At 44.8% G+C, this 24,100-nt stretch overlaps 1 protein-coding gene across 1 annotated transcript in view; it reads right to left on the bottom strand.

Annotated features, from left to right (window-relative positions):
* MYO3B (myosin IIIB) overlaps nucleotides 1-24,100 on the bottom strand; it is a 299,815-nt gene that overhangs the window by 9,624 nt on the left and 266,091 nt on the right. The window contains exons 34-36 of the mRNA XM_083626396.1: nucleotides 14,978-15,084; nucleotides 14,524-14,570; nucleotides 11,646-11,806 (exon numbers count right to left, since the gene is read on the bottom strand). Of these exons, the coding sequence (XP_083482522.1) occupies nucleotides 11,680-11,806; nucleotides 14,524-14,570; nucleotides 14,978-15,084 (281 nt within the window). The 3' untranslated portion in view covers nucleotides 11,646-11,679. The remainder of the gene's footprint in view (nucleotides 1-11,645; nucleotides 11,807-14,523; nucleotides 14,571-14,977; nucleotides 15,085-24,100) is intronic.

Here is a 24,100-nt window from a genome sequence, read left to right as displayed (position 1 = left end):
CTATGCCAGAATTCAGGATTGCTTATCACCAAGGTGGATGTAACACTCATCAGGTGTAAAATCCATATTACAATCCTTGTACGTCTAAGCTTCTGTTCTGTAAGAATAAATGGATTTCTGGCTTCCCCTGGAAAGGCACATAGCCACAGCAGCCACCATTAACTCATCAGCCTGTCCATTTGTGGCTGGCCGTCGTGAGAACATGTTACAGGAATAGATGGGCTGCTAGCCTGATCAAAGGGACGCGGGTGGCGCTGTAGTCTAAACCACTGAGCCTAGGGCTTGCCGATCAGAAGGTTGGTGGTTTGAATCCCCGCGACAGGGTGAGCTCCCATTGCTCAGTCCCTGCTCCTGCCAACCTAGCAGTTCAAAAGCACATCGAAGTGCAAGTAGATAAATAGGTACTGCTCCAGCAGGAAGATAAACGGTGTTTCCGTGCGCTGCTCTGGTTTGCCAGAAGCGGCTTAGTCATGCTGGCCACATGACCCGGAAGCTGTACACTGGCTCCCTCAGCCAATAAATCGAGATGAGCACCAGAACCCCAGAGTCGGTCACGACTGGACCTAATGGTCAGGGGTCCCTTTACCTTTTTAGCCTGATCAAGCAGCCTTTTCTTTATGTTCTGATTCTCCTGGCTGTGAGGTAACAGCACCATTTACAATCCGATTAAAGCCCTCAATTTTAATCTGGAAGGAAACAGTCTGATGATGGACGATTTCATGCGCCCAGCCTTAAAAATACCGCTTCACGTTGTAGCACATGACGCAAACCGTTGCAGCAATCGTTGCTTTTACTAGCCTAGACTAATGCGGAGTAACCAACGTAGTTCCTGGATTGCTACAGAAGTGGTCGGGGAGCTGGGCAAACGAGACTTGCAAGTTTGCTTCTGTAGCAAGTTTAACTGTTAGGCGCTCGGCAAATATTGAGGGGGAAGGAATATGTGCTGCACTGCACCCCTAACTTGAAAAGGAGTTTAGCTGCCTTGCTGCTGCAGTTTATTAAGGGCAAACAATCTAGGGCTTGTAGTAGGCCTGTAGGCAGAACAAAGCCCTTGTCAAATGAAAGGGGTGGCCGCTCAGCTGGGGAGCATGTAAATGTGCAAAAAGAACTGTTCCCTTCAAAGACACCAGACATGCTTTTTAAATAAAACATCTCTCACATAATTGAGACTGTTGCATTAAGAATATTAATTAAAAAAGACAAAAAAAGACACACAGAACCTCCCTGAAATGTTATTGATGAAAAAGCATATGGAAGGCTATCTCACTAGTGTCATCACTGGAAGTAAAGAGGTCATGCATCAAAACTCTCAGTAGCATCCGCATGCTCAGAAAGGCAAGGTCAGCGGCGTTTCAGATGATTGAGTCCCATGAGTTCATTGTAGGATCCATTTTTCTCAGTTGGTTGCCTGAACCTTAAAGGAAGTTTGGTCTTATGGATAAAAATAGGTCATTTTTTGACTGTTATTTTGTCACATGCTCATGCCTTAGCTACCAGCTCAATTTTTCATTCCACAGTTCATTTAAGATTTCTAATTAGACACCTCCTTTGCAAAGGCTGAAATTGAAATGACATATAAAGATAACAGTGTAATAAGTGTTTTCGTACACTGGCATACCGGGCCTTTATTTATCAGTGGAAAATAGACATTTGGAGTTGGGGGTGGGGAACCTTGATAAGCAGGGCAACATCCTCCATTAGATTCTTTCTCCCTTTTGCAATTCTTTATTTTTTAATTTTTTTTGTTAAAGGTTGACTTTAACACTTGGCAAAGACAACTGGGACAGATTTCTTGATTTTTCTCCTCCCTCTCTCCCCTCTAGCCTAAAACCTCTCTGCCCCCTACTTCCCAAACTGCTACCACCAAAGAGTTTATTAAATGGCTGAAAAGGACAGCTGGTCGCGCCATCTGCTAAACTGCTTTTCATGGGCCAAATGGAACAGGTTACACCTTCAGCCAGTGCCAAGTTCCCCCAATACTGTTCCTGCCTCTCTCTTTCCTCGCTCCCCACCGCAGCAGCTCCTTCTGATAGCCTGTGGTAGCCTAATCTGAATTTCACGCTCTGGTTTTGCTCTCACTAATGTGTGAGCTTCTTATGTGTGCTTCTCGTACAGTTGCCGATATTACTTTTCAGTAACAAAAGCTATCCTTCTCCTTTCACAGCCGAGCTCATTTGCAATCAGCAGAATCCTGGGCTATTGGCTTTTCCTTTGGCAGATTCTGTATCATAAAGGAAACCCACAGAGAACTAATATCAGACTTAAAATTGGGGGGAGGCCCGGAGGAGGCCAGGAGCGATATTAGTGGTTTTGCCAATGACTTTTCTATAAATGCTAATAGAGGTAATTCAGATGGACCAACAAAGGCAGTGTATGATGCGCTGCAGGTGCGAGAGGCTTGAAACAAAAGGGACGCGAACCCTAATGGTATTTCTGGTCATTAACAATTCTTTGATGTTCACACTCAAGGCTCCCTTTTATCTGGAAAGGATGGGATTCTCCCACCCCCTTTAGTTAGCATGCAGCACAACCGAATCCTGCTCTTCCTTCTAGCCTTTAAAGTCCTATGCAAAATGTTTATGCTAAGTTAGTTTCCGCAGCCCCTTTTTCTTCTTCTTCTGTGCAACGATTTACAACCAAGTAAAATGGGAGAAAGCCTACAAAGGTTATTATTAAAACATCAGCAAGTACTAATCATTAAGCCAGAGGATCAGATCGATAAAAAGTAGCACTTAATGTTACTTTAATAAGGGTGAGGTTCCTGACCAGGTTTTGGAGATGCGCTTACCAGTGACCACAGTGGCGACCCTAATACAGCAGCTCTGCGGAGGCGCATAGTATGTTTTCCTAGCTCTCCTTGAGGAAAACTAATTGCAAGTGGGTTTCACATGTTTTAGATTGATGCATTCCTGTATTACAAGGAGCTCGTAATGGAATAATAATAATAATAATAATAATAATAATAATAATAATAATAATAATTTATTTATACCCCGCCCATCTGGCTGGGCTTCCCCAGCCACTCTGGGCAGCTTCCAAAATAATATTAAAATACTGTAATACATCAAACATTAAAAGCTTCCCAAAACAGGGCTGCCTTCAGATGTCTTCTAAAAATCTGGTAGTTGTTCTCTTTGACATCTGGTGGGAGGGCGTTCCGCAGGGCGGGTGCCACTACCGAGAAGGCCCTCTGCCTGGTTCCCTGTAACTTGGCTTCTTGCAGCGAGGGAACCGCCAGAAGGCCCTTGGAGCTGGACCTCTGTGTCCGCACTAAACGATGGAGGTGGAGACGCTCCTTCAGATATACTGGACCGAGGCCGTTTAGGGGTTTCAAGGTCAGCACCAACACTTTGAATTGTGCTCGGAAACGTACTGGGAGCCAATGTAGGTCTTTCAAGACTGGTGTTAAATGGTCTCGGCGGCTGCTCCCAGTCACCAGTCTAACTGCTGCATTCTGGATTAGTTGTAGTTTCCGGATCACCTTCAAAGTGACCGGCTTAAGAATGCTTCACTTTTAGCAATTGGACTTTTACTGCAATCTGCTTCTGATGCAGATTGAACAGCGACGGGGAACCTCCAGCCACAGGCTCAGCCAGGCTTTCAAGGGTCCCAATTTGGCCTGTAATGCTGTTCTCCCCATGCCACACCCACCTGTGGGGCAGGTAAAGTGGGTCTGCAAGGGCTGCCAATCAGCACTTTCCCTGTGTGGTTTGTTTCCTAGAGCAGAGAAATCCAAATGGAGAAGTCTAGAGACTAGACTTCGAGCACAATTCAAAGTGTTGGTGCTGACCTTTAAAGCCCTCAACGGCCTTGGCCCAGTGTACCCAAAGGAGCATCTCCACTCCTATCATTCTGCCCGGACACTGAGGTCCGGCTCTGAGTGCCTTCTGGAGGTTCCTTCTCTGCAAGAAGTGAAGTTACAGGGAACCAGGCGGAGGGCCTTTTTGGTAGTGGCACCCGCCCTATGGAATGCCCTCCCATCAGATGTCAAGGAAATAAACAACTACAGTGGTACCTTGGGTTACATACACTTCAGGTTACATACACTTCAGGTTACAGACTCTGCTAACCCAGAAATATTACCTTGGGTTAAGAACTTTGCTTCAGGATGAGAACAGAAATTGTGCAGTGGCGACGTGGCGGCAGCAGGAGGCCGCATTAGCTAAAGTGGTGCTTCAGGTTAAGAACAGTTTCAGGTTAAGAACAGACCTCTGGAACGAATTAAGTACTTAACCCGAGGTACCACTCTATCTGACTTTTAGAAGACATCTGAAGGCTGCCCTGTTTAGGGAAGTTTTTAATGTCTGATGTTTTATTGGTTTATCATCATCATCATTATCATTAATTCTGTTGTGAGAGTTCTGCAGCCCAGAGTGGCTGGGAAACCCAGCCAGATTCGCGGGGTATAACTAATAACATTATTATTATAGGATCTAGGTGGCATTTCTCCACGAACATCTGACTACCAAGTATTGGAGTGACTTTACCTACCCAGGCTGGTTATTGGCTCTCCTGAACAGGAAGGGCTATAAAGACTTCATGTTCAGAGCTTTGCCCGGGTAATGATAGTGTCTCCTTCCTTGTTAACTGGTTCTGAATTTCTGGCTCGATTCCCTCGACGCCAATCCTTGACTTGTCCCCTGGCCTTGACAGTTGCACAGTTCTGACATTTCTGCTAAACAGGACCAGCCGGATGCTTGGAGAGATTCACTTGCAAACTTGTACTTAAACAGTTTACCTTTTGTGTTATAGCAAACTACTTTCTTGACAGAAACGCATTGCCTTCCCCCCTTTGTTTTTCCTTTCTTTAACCAAAGTAAGTTTCTTTTCTGTAACCAAAGTAATGTAATGTATTGTGAAACTTGGTTTGACAAGTATCCAATAAAGAGATTTGGGAGGTGGGAAATAAAATAAAAACCCCTTGTACTTAAATATTTCTCTGTGCCTTTCCTGAGTGGTGGAAGACCAGAGCGGTGCTCTTCTTCACAGGGGCTTTGGGGAAAACAATCCATTTATTTGCAAACGATAGGCTGAGAAGGAATGATAAGGAATTGGCAGTCGGCATTTGCAGTGCCAGTCCCAACCACAGGGATCAAAACGCCTCCAAGGCTGCTTTTTTCTAGCTGTTTGCCAGCAACTAATAGTAGTACAAAATTACATTCAGTGCCTCCACCCTTTAACCTGCACAAAGTGTGGCTTTCAGGAAAATTCGATCCAGTCTCCCAGTCAAAAGCAGGAAGACAGCAAACCACCTTTAACTGAATTGTATCAAGCAGGTTTCACCTTGATACCAATGAACCAAATGGAAATGGAATTCCTCTAGTGTACAGGACAATTCATGTCACTAGTCCATATTGGGTGCTGCCAGTGACTCTACACAGAAAGCATACATTGTATAGGCCAGGGGTCAGCAACCTTTTTCAGCTGTGGGCCGGTCCACCGTCCCTCAGACCATGTGGGAGGCCGCACTATATTTTGAAAAAAAACATACGAATGAATTCCTATGCCCCACAAATAACCGAGAGATGCATTTTAAATAAAAGGACACATTCTACTCATGTAAAAACACGCTGATTCCTGGACCGTCCGCGAGCTGGATTTAGAAGGCGATTGGGCCGCATCCGGCCCATGGGCCATAGGTTGCTTACCCCTGGTATAGGCAATAGGAGCCAACTCTAGGGGACTGTGGGCGCTTGGACATCCACAATAATATAATAATGGGGGCCGGGCTCCCACAAAGTTAATGAACAAAGTTAGCAGGCGGCAGCAGCACTGCGCCCAAGTGAGAGGCAGCCAGCCAACCTCTGCGGCGCTAGAGAGAGAAGCAGTTGAGCTCCATCCTCTGCTGCTATGGAGCATGGCACCCTTTTCCAGGGGAGGGGGTCCTCAGACGCAGAGTTTGAGCCCCTCCCCATGGAAAAAGGTAATTCACTGGCTGCGGAGAGGAGGAAGAGGAGCTGCTGCCACTACCAGCTGCTGCAATGTGGACATGCAACATAATAATAATAATAATAATAATAATAATAATAATAATAATAATATATTTGTACCCCCGCCCATCTAGCTGGGTTTCCCCAGCCACTCTGGGCGGCTTCCAACAAAGATTAAAAATACATTAAAATGTCACACATTAAGAACTTCCCTGAACAGGCCTGACTTCAGACGTCTCCTAAATGTCAGGTAGTTGTTTATTTCCTTGACATCTGGTGGGAGGGCCTTCCACAGGGCAGGCGCCACTACCGAGAAGGCCCTCTGCCTGGTTCCCTATAACCTCACTTCTGGCAGTGAAGGAACAGCCAGAAGGCCCTCGGAGCTGGACCTCAGCGTCCGGGCAGAATGATGGGGGTGGAGACGCTCCTTCAGGTATACTGGGCCGAGGCTGTTCAGGGCTTTAAAGGTCAACACCAACACTTTGAATTGTGCTCGGAAATGTACTGTGAACCAGTGTAGGTCTTTGAAGACATCACTTGCACATGCCTGCATGTAGGGGCAGGTGTGTGACGTCGCATGTCCACATTATGGTGGCGGGCACCCACAATCCTTAGGGTGAGATGGCACCCCTGGCTTAGGCCCTGCTCACCCCTTGCCATTGCTATCGCCAGGTCATTCTCTGAGGGGTTAGTTCTCTCCTCAACTGCTACTTTGTCACCACCAGAGTACTCATTCTCATATATCAAATTAGTACAGGGTGTTGTGAAGCCTGGGTTGCTTATGGGTCTTCTGACTCTGAAATCATCGAAGTTTCATCACTGAAACTGGATTTTGTTGGAGGATATTACTTTGCCTTTTATTTGCTATATAAGGAAACGTTGGCGATTGGTTCAGTATGCCCCTCCCTCCTCAGCCTACCCAGAATTTTTTTGGCATGGATTAAAAACAAAATCCAGATTAAATAAACAGCAGCCGATGTGTTTTTGTTTTTTAAACAGTGCCCCATGTTGCCACCTGAAGCAGTTACCTCAATCTGTCTCATAATAGGACCGGCCCTGCCCTTATCCAATGTCTTGCTAAAACACTACATCCACATCATGATGTAGGGCAGCCCAGGCTGCCAAAGTCTTTTTCTTTGAAGAGAAAAAGAAAAAGAAAAAGAAAAAGAAGAAGAAGAAGAAGAAGAAGAAGAAGAAGAAGAAGAGGAGGAGGAGGAGGAGTTTGGATTTGATATCCCGCTTTATCACTACCCTAAGGAGTCTCAAAGCGGCTAACATTCTCCTTTCCCTTCCTCCCCCACAACAAACACTCTGTGAGATGAGTGAGGCTGAGAGACTTCAGAGAAGTGTGACTGGCCCAAGGTCACCCAGCAGCTGCATGTGGAGGAGCGGGGAATCGAACCCGGTTCACCAGATTACGAGTCTACCGCTCTTAACCACTACACCACACTGGCTCTTTGATGCCACCAAGACTTCATGCAGCCACACCCCAACAATAAGCACTGATAATGGTTAAAAAGTGGGCTGTAAAATATATGCACAAGCCCTCATTCTTAGAAAGAAAGGCTATATATCAGTTTTCTTCTGAAATATCTGTTGCAGTGATATCTGAGAAGCAAAGTACCTTTAAAAACAAACAAACAAACAAACAAACAGGTGTGCCTTCAACCAGGGGCATACCTAGGAGTTGCTTAAGTTGGCCCCTGGCAAAAGTGCAGGCCAGTTGATGGGGCACAAAAATTGTACCTCTTCACTCTGGCTTGGAGCGTCTAGGAGCTTGTTCACCAGGGGCGTAGGAAGGGGGGGCGGTGGGGACGTTTCGCCCTGGGTGTCATCCCTGAGGGGTGTGCCCATGTAGCTAGCTCTGCCACTGCTGCTCCCCTGGGTGCACGATCTCTGGGCTGCTCCTCAGCTGCTCTGGGTGGCCAGGCGAGGTCCATAGGATCCTCTGGAGAGCTTGGGGCTCAGAGGGAGGAAAGATGGAGAGAGAGGGCGAGACTTGCAGGAGGAGGAGGAGGAAGGGAAGGTAGCATGTGGAAGGAGCATAGCTGTCAACCGTCCTTTATTTGGCGTGATACTCCCTTATCCCAGCGCCGTGTCCTGCTGCTGTCCCTTATTGATGATGTCCCTTATATTTCCTGGGTTTAAATGGAAGCAGCTCCTCTCCCTCCCTCCCTGCCGGTTAGGGAGGAGGGAGGCTCCAACTGTGTTGCTTGGCTGCATTGCTCACCCAATAAGGAGTGTAAGAACGACTGGGGGGTGGAGCTTGCATGCCTTGTGCCTATCAAATTGGCCGTGTTGCCTGGGGACTCGCCTTTGCTCAGCGCTTCCCAGCGGAGAGGCGATGGTGGTTTTCCTTGCTGCATCCCCTTTGCCGGGTTGCTGCGCTGTGGGAACCACCGCCTGAGGCTTCGTTTGGCTGCTGGCTGGGCTTTCTGCCTTTGGCTCGGAGGGGCTCAGAAGCTGAACATACCTGTGCCCGGAAAATCCCTTATTTTGGCTGCTGGTCCCTTATTTTCAAATCTGTAAGTTGACAGCTATGTGAAGGAGAGAGGTAGGCAGGAAGGCAGACAGACAGACAGACAGAATGCTGGAGGAGGAAGAAGAGGATGAGGGGAGGCTGAGCCGAGCAGACCTGACCCTGATGGCAGTGGCTGAAGTGTGAAAGGAGATGGAAAGCAAACGTTTGGAGTTTTCTGGTCCATGGTCTCTCCTGGCTTCGGAGGCCCTGATACAGCTCCTTGCCAAGGGCACAAGGGAGCCTAGTTAGGCCTCAACACAGCCCCACCAATTCAATTTTTCCATCACTCGTTAAAGCTGGCGCCTTCCCATTAAATCAATGAAAGCATACCATGCTTATTTTCCTAGCCCACCATCAGGAACTGCCTATCAGGGCTAAAATCAGGAACCTGTAGTGGTAAGAGTTACAGGCTACTGTTCCCTGGGATGTGACGAGTTCTTGGGCTCCTGTCCATTTAAGCTGCCCACTGTTTTCCCCATACCAAGGGGTCAGGAGAACAAGGCAATGCACACCACTGCCGGTTGCACAGTTTGGCTGAAAGGCGACACATAGCGACCTGAGAGTCCACATGAATGGCACCCAACAACAGACCATATAATTTATTTTCCTGAGGTGCTGTAAAGTCTTGGCTCCGATCTAACTATTTCCAACTTCACGTCATAAAATCAAGCGATTCGGTAATAGGCTCTTAACTGTTCTACCGCTTAGGCTTTTTGAAAATGTGTGCATGTTTCTCCTCTGGGGAAACAAGAGCCACATGTTCTATCGCAAAATACCGTTTGACAAGATAACGTCAAAAAGCACACATTCAGCATTTTGAACGCAGGCTATACTAGCTTCCTCCACTGTGCTAATTATTCCTCATTTTATGAATCTACTCCAGTTTTCAGAGTTCGGCTGTGTCTCAGAATGCCTCCTCCAATGCTACGTCATGTTTTGTTTACGAGGCAAACGCTGCAGGAGTCACCCTAACTCATGCTGTGCACAGGAACAGAGGAAGCTGCTTCGTACAGAGTCAGGCCCTTGGTCCATCCAGCACATTACTATCTGCACTGACTTGCAGTGGCTCTCCAAGGTTTCAGGCAGGTGTCTCTTCAAACCATACCTGAAGATGCTGGGGCAGGGGTCAGCAAACTTACCGCGCCTTGGGCCGGTGTCTCCAGCACCGATCGCATGGCAGGCCAGAGGGCAGGGCAGCGTGTGCCCATACACGTGCACACATGCTATTTCCGGCACACTTTCGGGTCGGAAGAACGCCAGAAATAGCTTGTGCGCATGTGCACGGGCCTCCTCCGACCCGGATGTGCAAAGGAAACAACGCTTTCGCATGCGCAAAAGCTAATTCCGGTGCTCCTCTGACACGGAAGTGGGCAGCCGCGCAGCGCAGCACCAGTAAGAGTGGGCAGCGGCGGCGGTCGCTGTGGGCTGGATAAACGTGTCCCTGGGGCCTTATCCAGCCCACGGACCTTAGTTTGGGGACCCCTGTGCTGGGGGGATTGAACTTGCCACCTTCTGCTTGCAAGGCAGTTGCTCTACTACTAGGCTATGACCCCTCCATTCCATTATGGTTAGCAAGATATTCTGTTATAGAAACAAGCCATAATTTTGAGAAAAGGCTGCCATGTTGATGTTTTGATTTACCTTTTCTTGCCTTCTCTTGGGCTGCATACATACCATATATTTAAAGCAAGTCGCCCCCTCCATTAAGAATCCTGGGAACTGTAGTGTGTTGGGAGTTGTAGCTTTGTGGAGGCCTATGCTACTGTTTACAAGACTCTTTTTGGGGTAAAATTGTGCTTTAAATGGAAGGAAGAAGTTCCCACCAAAGAAGAATGGATAAGCAAGGCAATGGATTACAGTGATGCCTTGGTTCTCAAACGGCTTGGTTGACGAACAAATTGGCTCCGGAACACTGCAAACCCCGGAAGTAAGTGTCCCGGTTTGCGAATGTTTTTCCAAAGCTGAATGTCCGATGTGGCTTCCTCTTGAGTGCAGGAAGCTCCTGCAGCCAATCAGAAGCCGTGCCTTGGTTTCCAAACGGTTTTGGGAGTCAAACAGACTTCCGGAATGGATTAAGTTCAAGAGCCAAGGTACCACTGTATGATGAACTTGCAAAGTTAACAGCCAAAATAAGAAAACCTAATGATGATTGTTTTGTGGAAGAATGAAAGCCCTTTTCGGACTATTTAAGGAAATATTACAGTATAGTGGTACCTCGGGTTATAGACGCTTCAGGTTACAGACTCCACTAACCCAGAAATAGTACCTCGGGTTAAGAACTTTGCTTCAGGATGAGAGCAGAAATTCTGCAGTGGCGGCACAGCGGCAGTGGAAGGCCCCATTAGCTAAAGTGGTGCTTCAGGTAAAGAACACTTTCAGGTTAAGAACGGGCCTCCAGAACGAATTAAGTATGTAACCAGAGGTACCACTGTATGATGAACTTGTGAGCAGGATTTGAATTATGAGCAACCGAAGGATTTAGAGAATACAGTATTGTTGTTATGGGATAAGAAATCGAAGGTAGTGTGCAGCAGAGGGGGATAAATAAAAACACCGTGGAAAATGAGGTGGGAAGTGGAAAAAAAGATTAATTTATGATGTATTGAAGATTATATGTTAAACTTTTGAAAACTTAATAAAATTGATTATAGAGCGGGGGGGGGGAATAAAATAAAATTGTGCTTTAAATGTATAGTGTGTATGCAGGATACAGAACCATGGTAGACACCAAAATTTGTTGAATCTCTTCCTGTTCTGCCTATGTTGTCAAATAGCGTACGTCAAGGTGCTCCCAAAATATGTATTTAAAGTATTATGTAAAAAGGTAAAAGTAAAGGGACCCCTGACCATTAGGTCCAGTCGTGGCTGATTCTGGGGTTGCGGCACTCATCTCGCTTTATTGGCCGAGGGAGCCGACGTACAGCTTCCGGATCATGTGGCCAGCATGACTAAGCCGCTTCTGGCGAACCAGAGCCGCACATGGAAACGCCATTTACCTTCCTGCCAGAGCGGTACCTATTTATCTACTTGCACTTTGACGTGTTTTTGAACTGCTAGGCTGGCAGGAGCAGGGACCAAACAACGGGAGCTCACCCCGTCGCGGGGATTCGAATCGCCAACCTTCTGATCGGCAATGTGCATACCACATGCACACATGTGAACCAGAAATGAGAAGCATATGTTAAGTTTCTTACCAGCATTGTACCAAAAGAGTTAAGTGGTAAAAGTTCAGCTCTGAAAGGACACTCCTCTGGAAGAAGGAAGAGCTTGGAATGTGTTTTCCTCCTCTGTGATGGAATCTGCGGCTGACAATGATTTGTAATACTCATCCTCCCAATCAAGAACTTTTATTTGCCTGAGGAAAAAGAAGGAAACACAAACCATTCTGAACGGCTCACCACATTCTTTTTAGAAGTTTATGTTTACTGGGTACAAAATGTGCTTTTGTATGGGTGGTAGAACGAAAACAATCTTGTGCTTAATGACTGACTGTTGGCTGGTGAAGTTAGGGTTGCCATGAATTTTCTGGACATAGCTGGTATTTGGCCCTCGTAAACAGTGTCTGGGCGGAAATCGCTGAAATGTCCAGGAAAATCTGGACGTATGGCAGCCCGTGTCGGATGTGTAGATTTTGGTGAATTTCATTAAAAATAGCTCAAAAACTCATTTTCCCATTGAGATTTTGCTAATAAAGCTCGACAACTTTTGTTGATTTTCACTTTTTGAAATATGGCAACCCTAGGTGAAGTATATGGCTTATCGAAGAATAATACACTCCAGCTGCAATCATATGCACATTAACCTGGGAGTGAGTCCAGCTGAACTCAGTGGGGCCTACTTCAGAGTAGACATGCACTAGCTCCCTAGAGTCACTGGGATCAATTTAAGGTGTTGGCTTTGAGTTAGGACTCTTCCAGGCTTTAAAACCCAGGAACACAGCATGCTACTTCCTGCTTAGGAGCTGTGTATGAATCATTCGTCAATAATACAGTTTGGATTTATGGTGTTTCAAAGTTTCTATAGTGAGGAAAGCCATGATTTGGGTTTCTGTCAAATGATTCTTACAAATCCATGCCACACGAAGTCAGTGCAGTCCTTGTTTGTTTTTAAGCTATCAGCCATACTTCTAAAATAACCAAGATGCTTCCTGAATAACTCATAGAAGCTTCACACAATGAGAAGGTTCCACTTCTGGTGGATAGTTGATCAATGACAAAAATCCCCAGCAATTATGCTGTGGCGTCGTGCACATAGTCAACGGATATTCATGTAATGGAATAGCACTGTTACGTATTCAGTGGTCTGTGTTTGCCTGAGCTTGAGTCTGGACTAAGGATTCTGAGCCCCTGTGTTCTGATTCGATATATGATATCCAATCACAGAACATTTCAGGATTTGGGCCTCTGCCATTGGCCCTTAAACTCTGAGTCATGATTCGCAGCTTGGAAGTTTAGACAGCCAATCACATTGGGAGTGGGAGTGGCCCAGGCCTTCAGAAATGTATATAAGCAGTTGCTTTGCCCCTGTGGTCCAGTTCTGTTAGTTCAATAAAGGTTCTTGCTGTTATCACTGTGTTTTGCCTCGTGGGAACCCACTTACGCTTCAAGCACCACTGCTTATGGGTTGCTTAAACTTTGTGGATGGATCCTAAGAACTGCAAGGGGAATTTCACACACGGAAGGTTTCCTGCCTCCTCTTCCTTGCTGTGGCTCCTTGTTTCCCTGCCCCAAGCTGTCCTGGTAGGTCAGGAGACGCTCTGGAACAGTGTGGGGTGTGATGGGGGGCTTTAGGTGAAAGACACACTGGTAGAAATTGGAGGCCTTCTCCCTTGTGTGAATGGAAGTGTTTTCCACTTGCTCAACAAGGCTCCCTTGGTCCTGCCCTGAGTGGTTATTAAAAATTGCACACTGAGATAAAAAACTGTTCCTATATGGCACTAGGAGAAGGTAACTGCATTGCTAGCGTGATTCTCTATAAGACAAGATGTCGTTCCCAGACAGCATACACAAAAAGTAGTAGTAATAGTGGTAATTTGTCAAACTATTATTTGTAAACACACACACAAAACAACAAAGGATCATAACATACTAAAGGAAATCTTAAATGAATGTTCACAAACAAATTGGGTTGGATTCAGACTCAGTTGAACCTAGGCTGCAATGAAATCAAGGGGGCAAATTAATTAAGACTTGCGTTTCATTGATGTCAATGGGGACCAAGCACAGCTTTCTTTGACTGTATCCATTCCCTCACAACACACTTTATTTGGATTTATATACTGCCTTTCTTCCAAGGCGCCCAAGCTGGTTTACAATTTTAAAACACCAACACAAGCAAGTTATATAAAATGCAGATATGTCTGAATCATATTTGAGGTTCAGAAGCATCATAAGGTTATTTTATCTGGGATGGCTTTTGAGGGGTCAGGTGGTGGTTGTTGCTAGCATGCATTATAACTGATGTACTCGGTGGCTATCTGATCTACGGATTCACTGGAAAACAAGAACAGGGCACTTCATAATTGAGAGTGCGCATGATTTTCCCTTTAAGGAAACTGAATCTGCGTAAGGGAAAAGGAGTCGCAAACAAAGCAGACCACAGCCAAGAATGAACATGGACCGCCTCTTCTGAGGAACAAATGCTTTGTTTGCCTTTTCTGCCTTTTCTCCCTTCAGCTGGTCCATGTCAGAGACCAGGAAGGACTTCTGCATTTTACTGCCCCTCATTCTGAGCCAGTGCAGACAGTTGGTTCTGCTTCTAGGACTCCCAGTCCACTCCTTGTATCAAACCCATTACAAAACAAAGAAAGAAAAATCAAAACTTTGCAGAAATTCCGTCAAGAAGAACCTGCCCGGTTGCCCTCAGTCTTGCAAGAGATGGTTGCCATGTTTTAACAGACAAGATTAGACGCCGTTTTCTGTTTGCTTCTGTAGCAGAATAGCCAAGGTTGCTATATTGAGTCTGGCTGTTTATTTTTAGAATTCTCTCCAGAAAGTTTGTGCGTTTTCTGTAATATCACAAAGGACCTTCTTCTGTTTACAGTTGCTTAGAACTAAGAAGATAGCTATTTACCCAAGTTTTCTTGGCTTCCTCTTGCTCCCTTGATATTCTAGAGCTCCCTGTGGAGAGGGCCAAGAACACACAGTCAAAGCAAGGCAGCAAGTCGTTAATTTTTAATTCAAAGTGATTTTGTGTTGAATGCAAGCAGATGCTGATAATATCAGAAGTCACAGCATAATTTTTTTGATCAAAGGGCTCAAGCGAGCCTGATGAAGCATGCATCTTGCTCGTCTTTGATAAACCACATCAATTATTCACCGTGAAGGCAGACATCCTGACATGAAAGCAACAGATAAAGAGCATAAGCACATGTTCAAGACGAGAGCTGAAGAACGTCAGGGTGGGGTGGGGGCAAGGGGGTGGGGGCGGGGTGGGGGAACTGGAGGGGTTGGAACAGGTATCAATAACAAAATTATTAACTGGAGACAAAGCCAGTAAAACTGCTTTATTGCCACTTTGAACTCACATTTAACTGGTTATAATACACATTGTCCTCGGGGCTATTCAGCACTTTAGGCTGCTGACACCTTCGACGGGGCGTTTTGAGCTTCTGTTCGAGGCAGCTTGGGGAACCTACAGGACGACAACACAATTTAGATCTCCGCCACGCCAGGTGCTGCAAATGTCTCAGCATATTTTACAATCAAAAGAGCTCTGGCTTCCTAATTCCAGGGTTGATTCCCCCGCAACCTGTGCTGTTCTATGTAGGCATGTAGAAACTGGGATACAGTGTTGAGTTTGGAATAAAACTGAGCAAAAACTTTGAATTGTTTTCTAATCCCAGGGTGTGGTCTGAAGGCAAGATTCACCACCTTGGTTCAACTATATGTTAAGGGTGTAAATGAACTCCTGGGCAAGCTGCCCCCAATACCACCTGGGGTTCGATGCTGAATTGAACAGGGGGATGTAGTAATCATGGAGTAAACACAAACTATCTATATAATAATCATATCTTTCAGTGTTATGGCGACAAGCTAAGATATAACTGCTAGTACAGTGGTACCTCGGGTTACAAACACCTCAGGTTACAGACTCCGCTAACCCGGAAGTAGTACCTCGGGTTAAGAACTTTACCTCAGGATGATAACAGAAATTGTGCGCCGGTGGCATGGCAGCAGCAGGAGGCCCCATTAGCTAAAGTGGTACCTCAGGTTAAGAATGGTTTCAGGTTAAGAACGGACCTCCGGAATGAATTAAGTTCATAACCAGAGGTACCACTGTAGCAGTAGCAGCTGTTGCATTCTCCACCTCCCCAATTATAAGATACTAGCTGAAAGTACCTGGCTCTGCCCATAACTTCTAAGAAACTGCTGCCGTCGGGGCCATAACCCCAATGTTGAAATGTGACTATTGCCACTGGAGCCATAACTGATTGTAAGAGACTGACCAAATTCTAGCACAGGCCAAACTTGGGGGTGGTAGCTGGTTCTTCTCTGATCCCCCGCCCCAGTCAAGGAATCTTTCTGCCTTTGGGCTTATGCAGTCTTGGTCACTCCCTTTTTAATCCTGCAGGCGTCTGCTTTCCTAGCAGGTCTCATTTAGGTAAAACACGGGTGAAACAGACCCCTGCAGCTACCAGGCTTGCATCCAGCGCTCACCAGCTTATGAGTGGAGGTTTCAATTCTGCTCAGTTTGACTATCAGGCACAGGCAGGGCATTTTGAAAGTCCTCTTGCAAACAGCCCCTGGGCTGCCCTTTGCAGATCCTTGGCACAGTCTTAGAACCGTCACACCAAACTGGGTGATGATATCTCAAGAGGCATCCAAATTGGTGCAGTTTGGAACATTTTGCTTCACCGTCATACATGAAAACGGGCTCTTTCACCGCAGGAACCCTTATGCGAAGTTCTTTTTTTTTTAAATAATAATTTTATTAAGTTTACATTTTATCATAATCACATTCCATTACATAATCTCATCATCAAACGCATTGCTCAAACTGAGCTTCAACTTCCCCCCATCCCACTCTCTGGCTTTCATAAATATTCACTTACATCTTAGCATTTCTTTAGCCACTTATTTACCTTCTTTTTTTCTTAATAAAATTTACCTCATTAAATGTAAACCAGCTCTCAATATTAACTCAAACCTACAAATGTTTTCAAATGTTTACAATATTCTTTCATATATTGTATAAATTTACTCCAGTCCTTTTCAAACAATTTATCGTGCTGATTTCGGATCTTCCCTGTCAGCTTTGCCAATTCTGCATATTTCATCATTTAGTATGCCATTCTTCCAATGTTGGAAGTTTCTGCTGCTTCCATTTCTGGGCCAAAAGTATGCTTGCTGCCGTTGTAGCATACATAAACAAATTTAACATCTTTTTTAGGAATTTCATCTCCAATTATACCTAACAAAAACACCTCTGGTTTTTTTTGTTAAAGGTACAGTGGTACTTTGGGTTAAGTACTTAATTCGTTCCGGAGGTCTGTACTTAACCTGAAACTGTTCTTAACCTGAAGCACCACTTTAGCTAATGGGGCCTCCTGCTGCCAGAGCACGATTTCTGTTCTTATCCTGAAGCAAAGTTCTTAACCTGAAGCACTATTTCTGGGTTAGCGGAGTGTGTAACCTGAAGCATATGTAACCCGAGGTACCACTGTATATTTAAAAACCTTTTTCAATTCATTATATATCATATCCCAATAGGCTTTCACCTTATTACACGTCCACCACATGTGCAAGAAATCCCCCTCTTTCTCCTTACATTGCCAGCATTCTTTATCTTGATTTCTATACATTTTAGCAAGTTTGGCTGGTGTCAAATACCATCTATACATCATCTTCATTAAATTTTCCTTGATTGACATACATGCTGTAAATTTAATTGTTTTTGTCCACAATTTTTCTCATTTTTCAAAATCAATATTATGTCCCAAATCTTGGGCCCTTTATGTCAAGTCCAGTGATGATATCTCAAGAAGTGTCTGAACGTACAGACAGACAAGCCACACCCACACAGAAACACCCACACCCTGTTGTTAAGTGTCATTTGTGGCGACATACCACAATTAGAAGGGAAGTTGGTGGCGCTGTGAGTTAAACCACAGAGCTTAGGACTTGCTGATCAGAAGGTTGGCGGTTCAAATCCCCGTGACGGGGTGAGCTCTTGTTGTTCGGTCCCTGCTCTTGCCAACCTAGCAGTTCGAAAGCACGTCAAAGTGCAAGTAGATAAATAGGTACCACTCCAGCGGGAAGGTAAATGGCATTTCTTGGTTCGCCAGAAGCGGCTTAGTCATGCTGGCCACATGACCTGGAAGCTGTACACCGGCTCCCTCGGCCAATAACGCGAGATGAGCACCGCAACCCCAGAGTCAGCAACGACTGGACCTAATAGTCAGGGGTCCCTTTACCTTTACCTTTACCACGATTATAGAAGCAACTGCCACTGTCAGCCTATAAGGTTCTTAAGGCAAGAGGGGATGTCAAAAGACCTCTTGAAATGCTAAGCTAATCTATTGATTTCATTGCTCTGTCATTGTACACAGTCCATTTCTCACCCCCAGCTGGACACACAACTCTCCTCTAGCATCCTAGGCTATTTTTAAATTTATATTTATGTTAAAAAGTTCTCTCATGCCTCTTCACAATGGATTCAATGCGCCTATCGCAGCTATCTGCATTCTCAGACTTAGCAAAGCCCTGTGCTAGCTTTTCAGCTTGATACCATCGCTGCTGCATGGCTCTTGGGTGGTCTGTAGCTTGCATCCTCCAAAGGAAATGCCCTTTCGCTGAGCCCATTTGTCTTCCTTGTGTAAGTAGCCTAAAATACGATGGGTGGGTGTGGGGGGAAATCTGGTAGCGTTTATCACAGACAACCATATCTGGAGGAAACCATATTAACATGTGCTCTCTGCTGTGTCATTAGACAGATTTTGCAAATCATTTTCATACGTTTTTATCCACTCATAAAATTAAGGTTACGGACAGGTCAAGCAACTCATTCACCTATTGGCTAATGTTTAGTTAAGACTACACAAACTGAGAAAAATTATTAGCGCAAGTGTAATGCCCCAGGGGTGGCACTGCGGGTTAAGGTGGCGCTGTGGGTTAAACCATAGAGCCTAGGACTTGCTGATCAGAAGGTCAGCGGTTCAAATCCCCGTGACGGGGTGAGCTTCCATTGCTCGGTCCCTGCTCCTGCCAACCTAGCAGTTTGAAAGGACGTCAAAGTGCAAGTAGATAAATAGGTACTGGCGGGAAGGTAAACGGTTCACCAAAAGTGGCTTAGTCATGCTGGCCACATGACCCGGAAGCTGTACGCCGGCTCCCTCAGCCAGTAAAGCGAGATGAGCGCCGCAACCCCAGAGTTGGCTACGACTGTACCTAATGGTCAGGGTCCCTTTACCTTTAATGCCTCAGGTGCTCTATAGCTAGCATGTCTCTCCATCCAACACCAAATCCCCGAGTGCCTGGGTAGCCTTGCAGATTGAGCTGACCTAGCTCCTACAACCCCAGCTATGTCAGCTATCCACTGATGGCCATCTCCTGTGGGCTTACTCCCATTTGGTCTCTTACTGACTCCTGACACACACACAGTCTCTCCCTCTCTCTCCCTCTTCCTCTCTCAGATAAACTTCAGGTCTGGAGTGAGACAAAAGTCATGGGTATGAACTCAGAAGAAACAGGTAAGGGTTGTTGGTGGCAAGGAAAAAACAGGTATATAGAAAGGAGACTTCCTGGGTGCCAAGACCCAGGTTTGGCGCAAGTCCTCTTTGGTGAGATAACCCCAGCAGAGATTTAAAATCACAAAATATGCAGCAAAGTAAACCATGGAAATACAGACTGTTAGACCTTTGAAATATGCCATTGTGACTTCCAAAACTTCCCTCTTTCCCTAACATAGAAAAAGACTACACATTTAGAAAGTTAAAAATGCTTTACTTACAAACTCTCCAAAGGTCACGTTCCTGTGCTTTTCCATACAGCATTCAGAAATAGTTGCACAGGCTGTAGAACTTGGCTTAGTTACAGTGGTGAAAATTTGTAAATTAGTGATATAGGAACATTAAGCTTCTCTGGTAGACTGGAGGGGAACATAGTCTTGATTGCCTAGTCCCTCCCTAGGTGAGCTAATCCTAGCAGGACAGCTTACTCTATGGTAATAACCATTCATGCATCAATTAGACTTAAGCGTGTTGGTTATATGAGGCTGGTTATCCCACAAGGGTCTTGTGGCAACAGATTTATTATGGCATAAACTTTTGTGGACCAGAGCCCACTTCATCTGGAACACTGTTACCCGGAAAATAAAGGGGGGCAAATTAACTGGGAAGATTAGATATCAACGAGACCACAAGTTCATCGAGGACTGGGGAAAATTTGTAGAATATCTGAAAAATATGTGTGATGAACAAACAACGTTTGTGGGATTTCAAGAAGCTCTGTGAAAGGTTGAGGAGTATTGTAAAAAAGAAAATAAGATTAGGAAGGCATATAAAAAGGCAGTATTAAATTTAGGAAATGCGTAACTAAAATTTAATTACGGATGATTGGCAGATAAGCTGAAGGAACTCCATAATATATAATTTGTGATAAACCTTTGATATGGTATTATATGTATATTGTATTGAAAATTAATAAAAACTTTTATTAAAATAATCCAGCTCCAGGTGGAAGGGAATCGGCACCGTGATTGGCCTACAGGAGAATCCTGGATTTAGCCAATCACGTGGGGCCCATTGTGTAAATAATGTATACAAGGCAGACATTCTGGGGGAACTTCCATTCCTCCTCACCACTATGAGCTGAATAAAGAGCATGAAATCCGAAAATAAAGGGGGAAGGAAAAACAGTGGCTTCCGAAGGCCAGGAAATGCAGGAACACATAAAACAATGCAGAATTTTGCGGCCCCTTAAAGACTGCCATATCCTCAGAACAGAAACGCTTTCTCGAGAGGAGACACCTGGATCTTGCACATTAAATTAGCAATTGTTCATATATTGTGGTATAAACTGGAATGGCTCTACACCAATGGCTGGCCATGAAAGCCTGTGATTGAGAAACTATTGTCGAGTGTTCATTCTAAAGATACCTAGCTAGCTAAGCAGTTTATACTGAGCACAGACAAGCAGACCCATTCCTATTCCCTACTCCCCCATGATGTGAACCCTTAGTTAGCTATCTCCAGACCTGCACAGATCCTATGAAGCTATATTAAAACTTCTGTCTGAATTTGCTGTTTTTTGATAGATCGAGAAAATCACGCACCCACTGTTGCCTGGGGCTGCAATGGCACAAAAACGTGGTTACAAAGCACCGATCCACATGGATCCTCAAGATTTTTGTATTGGGTCACCCCAAATTCACCATCAGATCACATAGCATGTCCACGGCTACAGCCTGCACCAAAAAAACCACGCATCCACTGTTTCGTGGTGCCGCAATGGCGCAAAAACGTGGTTACAAAGCACAGATCCACATGGATTTTTGCGTTGGGCTCCCCCAAACTCACATGTCTGTGGCCGCAGCATGAACCACAAAAATCATATATCCACTGTTTCATTCAAAATATTTTTTTTCTTGTTTTCCTCCTCTAAAAACTAGGTGCGTCTTATGGAGCGAAAAATACGGGAGTTTCGATACCATTGCTGTACAAGGATTACTGATTCTGGTGGCATTTTAATGGGGGTCTGTGCTTCTTCATTGCTCACCAGTGTCTCTGATGATGAAGAGTAGAGCTATCCCTGTTCTAACCATGTGGAAAATGGAGAGGGGTGGATCTCAGGCATGTCCAACAGGTCAATCGCGATCTACTGGTTGATCGCAGGGGTGTCCCAGGTGGATTGCGGTTTATTGACCGCCTTAGTGTTCTTAGTAGATCCCCCCAAAATAGCTCAAAAACTTTGTAGTCTCAATAATAATAATAATAATAATAATAATAATAATAATAAAAATAAAAAATAGCTTAACAACTTTGGCCAACCCTCCCCTAAAAAAATCTCAACATCTCTTGGCAATGACAATGGGTAGATCACAGCCAGTCTTTTTATACTGTGAGTAGATCGCAGTTTCTTGGGAGTTGGATGTGCCTGGTATACAGCGGTACCTCGGGTTAAGTACTTAATTCGTTCCGGAGGTCTGTTCTTAACCTGAAACTGTTCTTAACCTGAAGCACCACTTTAGCTAATGGGGCCTCACGCTGCCGCCGCACGATTTCTGTTCTCATCCTGAAGCAAAGTTCTTAACCCGAGGTACTATTTCCGGGTTAGCGGAGTCTGTAACCTGAAGTGTCTGTAACCCGAGTTACCACTGTATATGATTGTAGGAACTTAGCAAACAGTTCTTCTGGTGCTGTGATGGTGCAACTCAGCAAGAAGACATTGGTGCTGAAGGCATTCTTGAGCAAAGAGGATTGCATGGACCTGAGACAGTGGTGGCTCAGATACACTCTTAAGAGAGAAGAGGGTGTGAACATTTGCCTGCCGGGCAACGTCATTTAAAATTTTAGGCTGGCGGCGCAAGTCAGAACACCAAGGCTTTCTGTTTAAGAGAGAGAGAAATCACCACAGCCCTTCAGTTGACAACAGTGGTGGCGGGAAGAACAAAAATCCTCTCTCTTTACACGACATCTTTTGCATCTTTACAGTGGTACCTCGGGTTACATACACTTCAGGTTACATACGCTTCAGGTTACACACTCCACTAACCCAGAAATAGTGCTTCAGGTTAAGAACTTTGCTTCAGGATGAGAACAGAAATCGTGCTCCGGCGGCGCAGCAACAGCAGAAGGCCCCCATTAGCTAAAGTGGTGCTTCAGGTTAAGAACAGTTTCAGGTTAAGAACAGACCTCTGGAACGAATTAAGTACTTAACCTGAGGTACCACTGTACTTGTTTTAGAAATATTAAGTTCAGATGAAAGTGAGGCCCTGATAACAATGTCTTTAAAAAATAAATCATACCCTTAAGTAACGGGATTATTCTAATAATTGGGCAGGAGTCTTATTTTACATTTCCCTGCTGTCTAGAGAAATTCTGCTCCTCCCAACAGCTAAAAGCCTGCAAAGATAGCCAACGGGGAATGTTTGAAATTACTGCACTGAGCTCATGGGAGCCCTTCCCTGCCCCCTTTGAAAGAGGGCATCTTGAAACTGACAATGTTGCTGCAGTTTCCAAATTGCTGGGCTGGTGGTGTCAGGTCGCGAGTTAGAGCTGCTTTCCTCTCGGGTTTTTGAAGTAAGTTGACCTCTTTTGATAGGGCTTTTTGACAGACTAACTGCACAACCCTATATATGCCTGATCAGAAGGAAGTCCCATTGAGTTCAAGGGGTTTTGCACCTGGGAAAGTGGCTACAGGATTGCAGCCCAAGAGTATGATTAAAACAGCAACAGTCCTGATACTGTATATTCAGTCCCAAATACAGTGGTACCTCAGGTTAAGTATTTAATTCATTCCGGAGGTCTGTTCTTAACCTGAAACTGTTCTTAACCTGAAGCACCACTTTAGCTAATGGGGCCTCCCACTGCTGCCGCGCCGCCGGAGCACAATTTCTGTTCTCATCCTGAAGCAAAGTTCTTAACCTGAAGCACTATTTCTGGGTTAGCGGAGTCTATAACCTGAAGCGAATGTAACCTGAGGTACCACTGTATACCTCATTGGCGTATATTCACAGAATGCTTGAGAAATCCCTTTGTCACTTTCATGAAAGGCCTATTATTTAAGGCTGTGCTGCCTGCCTTAAGCAGGTAAAATTGTTGGAGTTTGTTTGTTCCCCAGGATACTTCAGGGGATGGTACTTGCAAAGCCACAGAGCTGCATGTTTCAGGGTTTATTTATATTTGCCATTCCTTCTACATAATCTAAAGTAATGTAAAGCTGGGCGAGGAGTAGGAATATTCAAGCATTAGGATATTAACAGCAAGAGGTGGAGGAACAAGCCAACAAATAAAATTTAATAGAGCCGTTTAAAGAATTTCATGAATAATTAAGAAAATAAACAATTATTTTAAAGATATATCAGTATGACCATAAAGATAGCAAACACACTGATTTCCAACCTTTCACATCAGAGGGAACATGAAAGTGCAACTCTTAATTATTGGCAAATATTAGCACAGGCTCCTGGGAGCTCATCATAACATTTCAAGGTCCAAGTTCATAAAAATTTAAGCAGTGTTTAAAATCATGTTAATTTGTTCTTTGTTTCTTCTCCTACTAGTCTAATTTATTTCAAAGTACTTTGGTTCTCAAGCTCAGATATATTGATTGTGCCTGAGTAATGCATTGTTATAGCCTAGGGAGAAGATTTTGTAGAAGAAAAAAATAAAACATGTCTTTGTTCTCCTTTGATAATTTATATGTATTTGTATGTATTTTGATGCTTTTGAGAATTTCCAGTTTCCCTTTGGATTGCATCTCTTCTTTCAAGATTTCATCCCCCCACCCCCTTGAAGTCTCAGGGAAATGGGGGGAAATGTACTTCTTCTGTCTTGATACTACAAGAATGAATGGAAGTTGGTCTAGGATGTTGATTCCAAAGGGGGGAAATATTTCTTCAGCACCATATAAGTTTCTAGGAAAATCCTGATAGCAGGATCTCACTTTTATGGGCACAGAAACAGAAGCAGCTTCCTTGAGCATCAAGG

The sequence above is a fragment of the Podarcis filfolensis genome (assembly GCF_964270895.1).
Source record: "Podarcis filfolensis genome assembly, chromosome: 1".
NCBI classification, from domain to species: domain Eukaryota; kingdom Metazoa; phylum Chordata; class Lepidosauria; order Squamata; family Lacertidae; genus Podarcis; species Podarcis filfolensis.
Note: the sequence above shows the minus strand (reverse complement) of the source record. Positions and strands in the feature narration are given on the sequence as shown.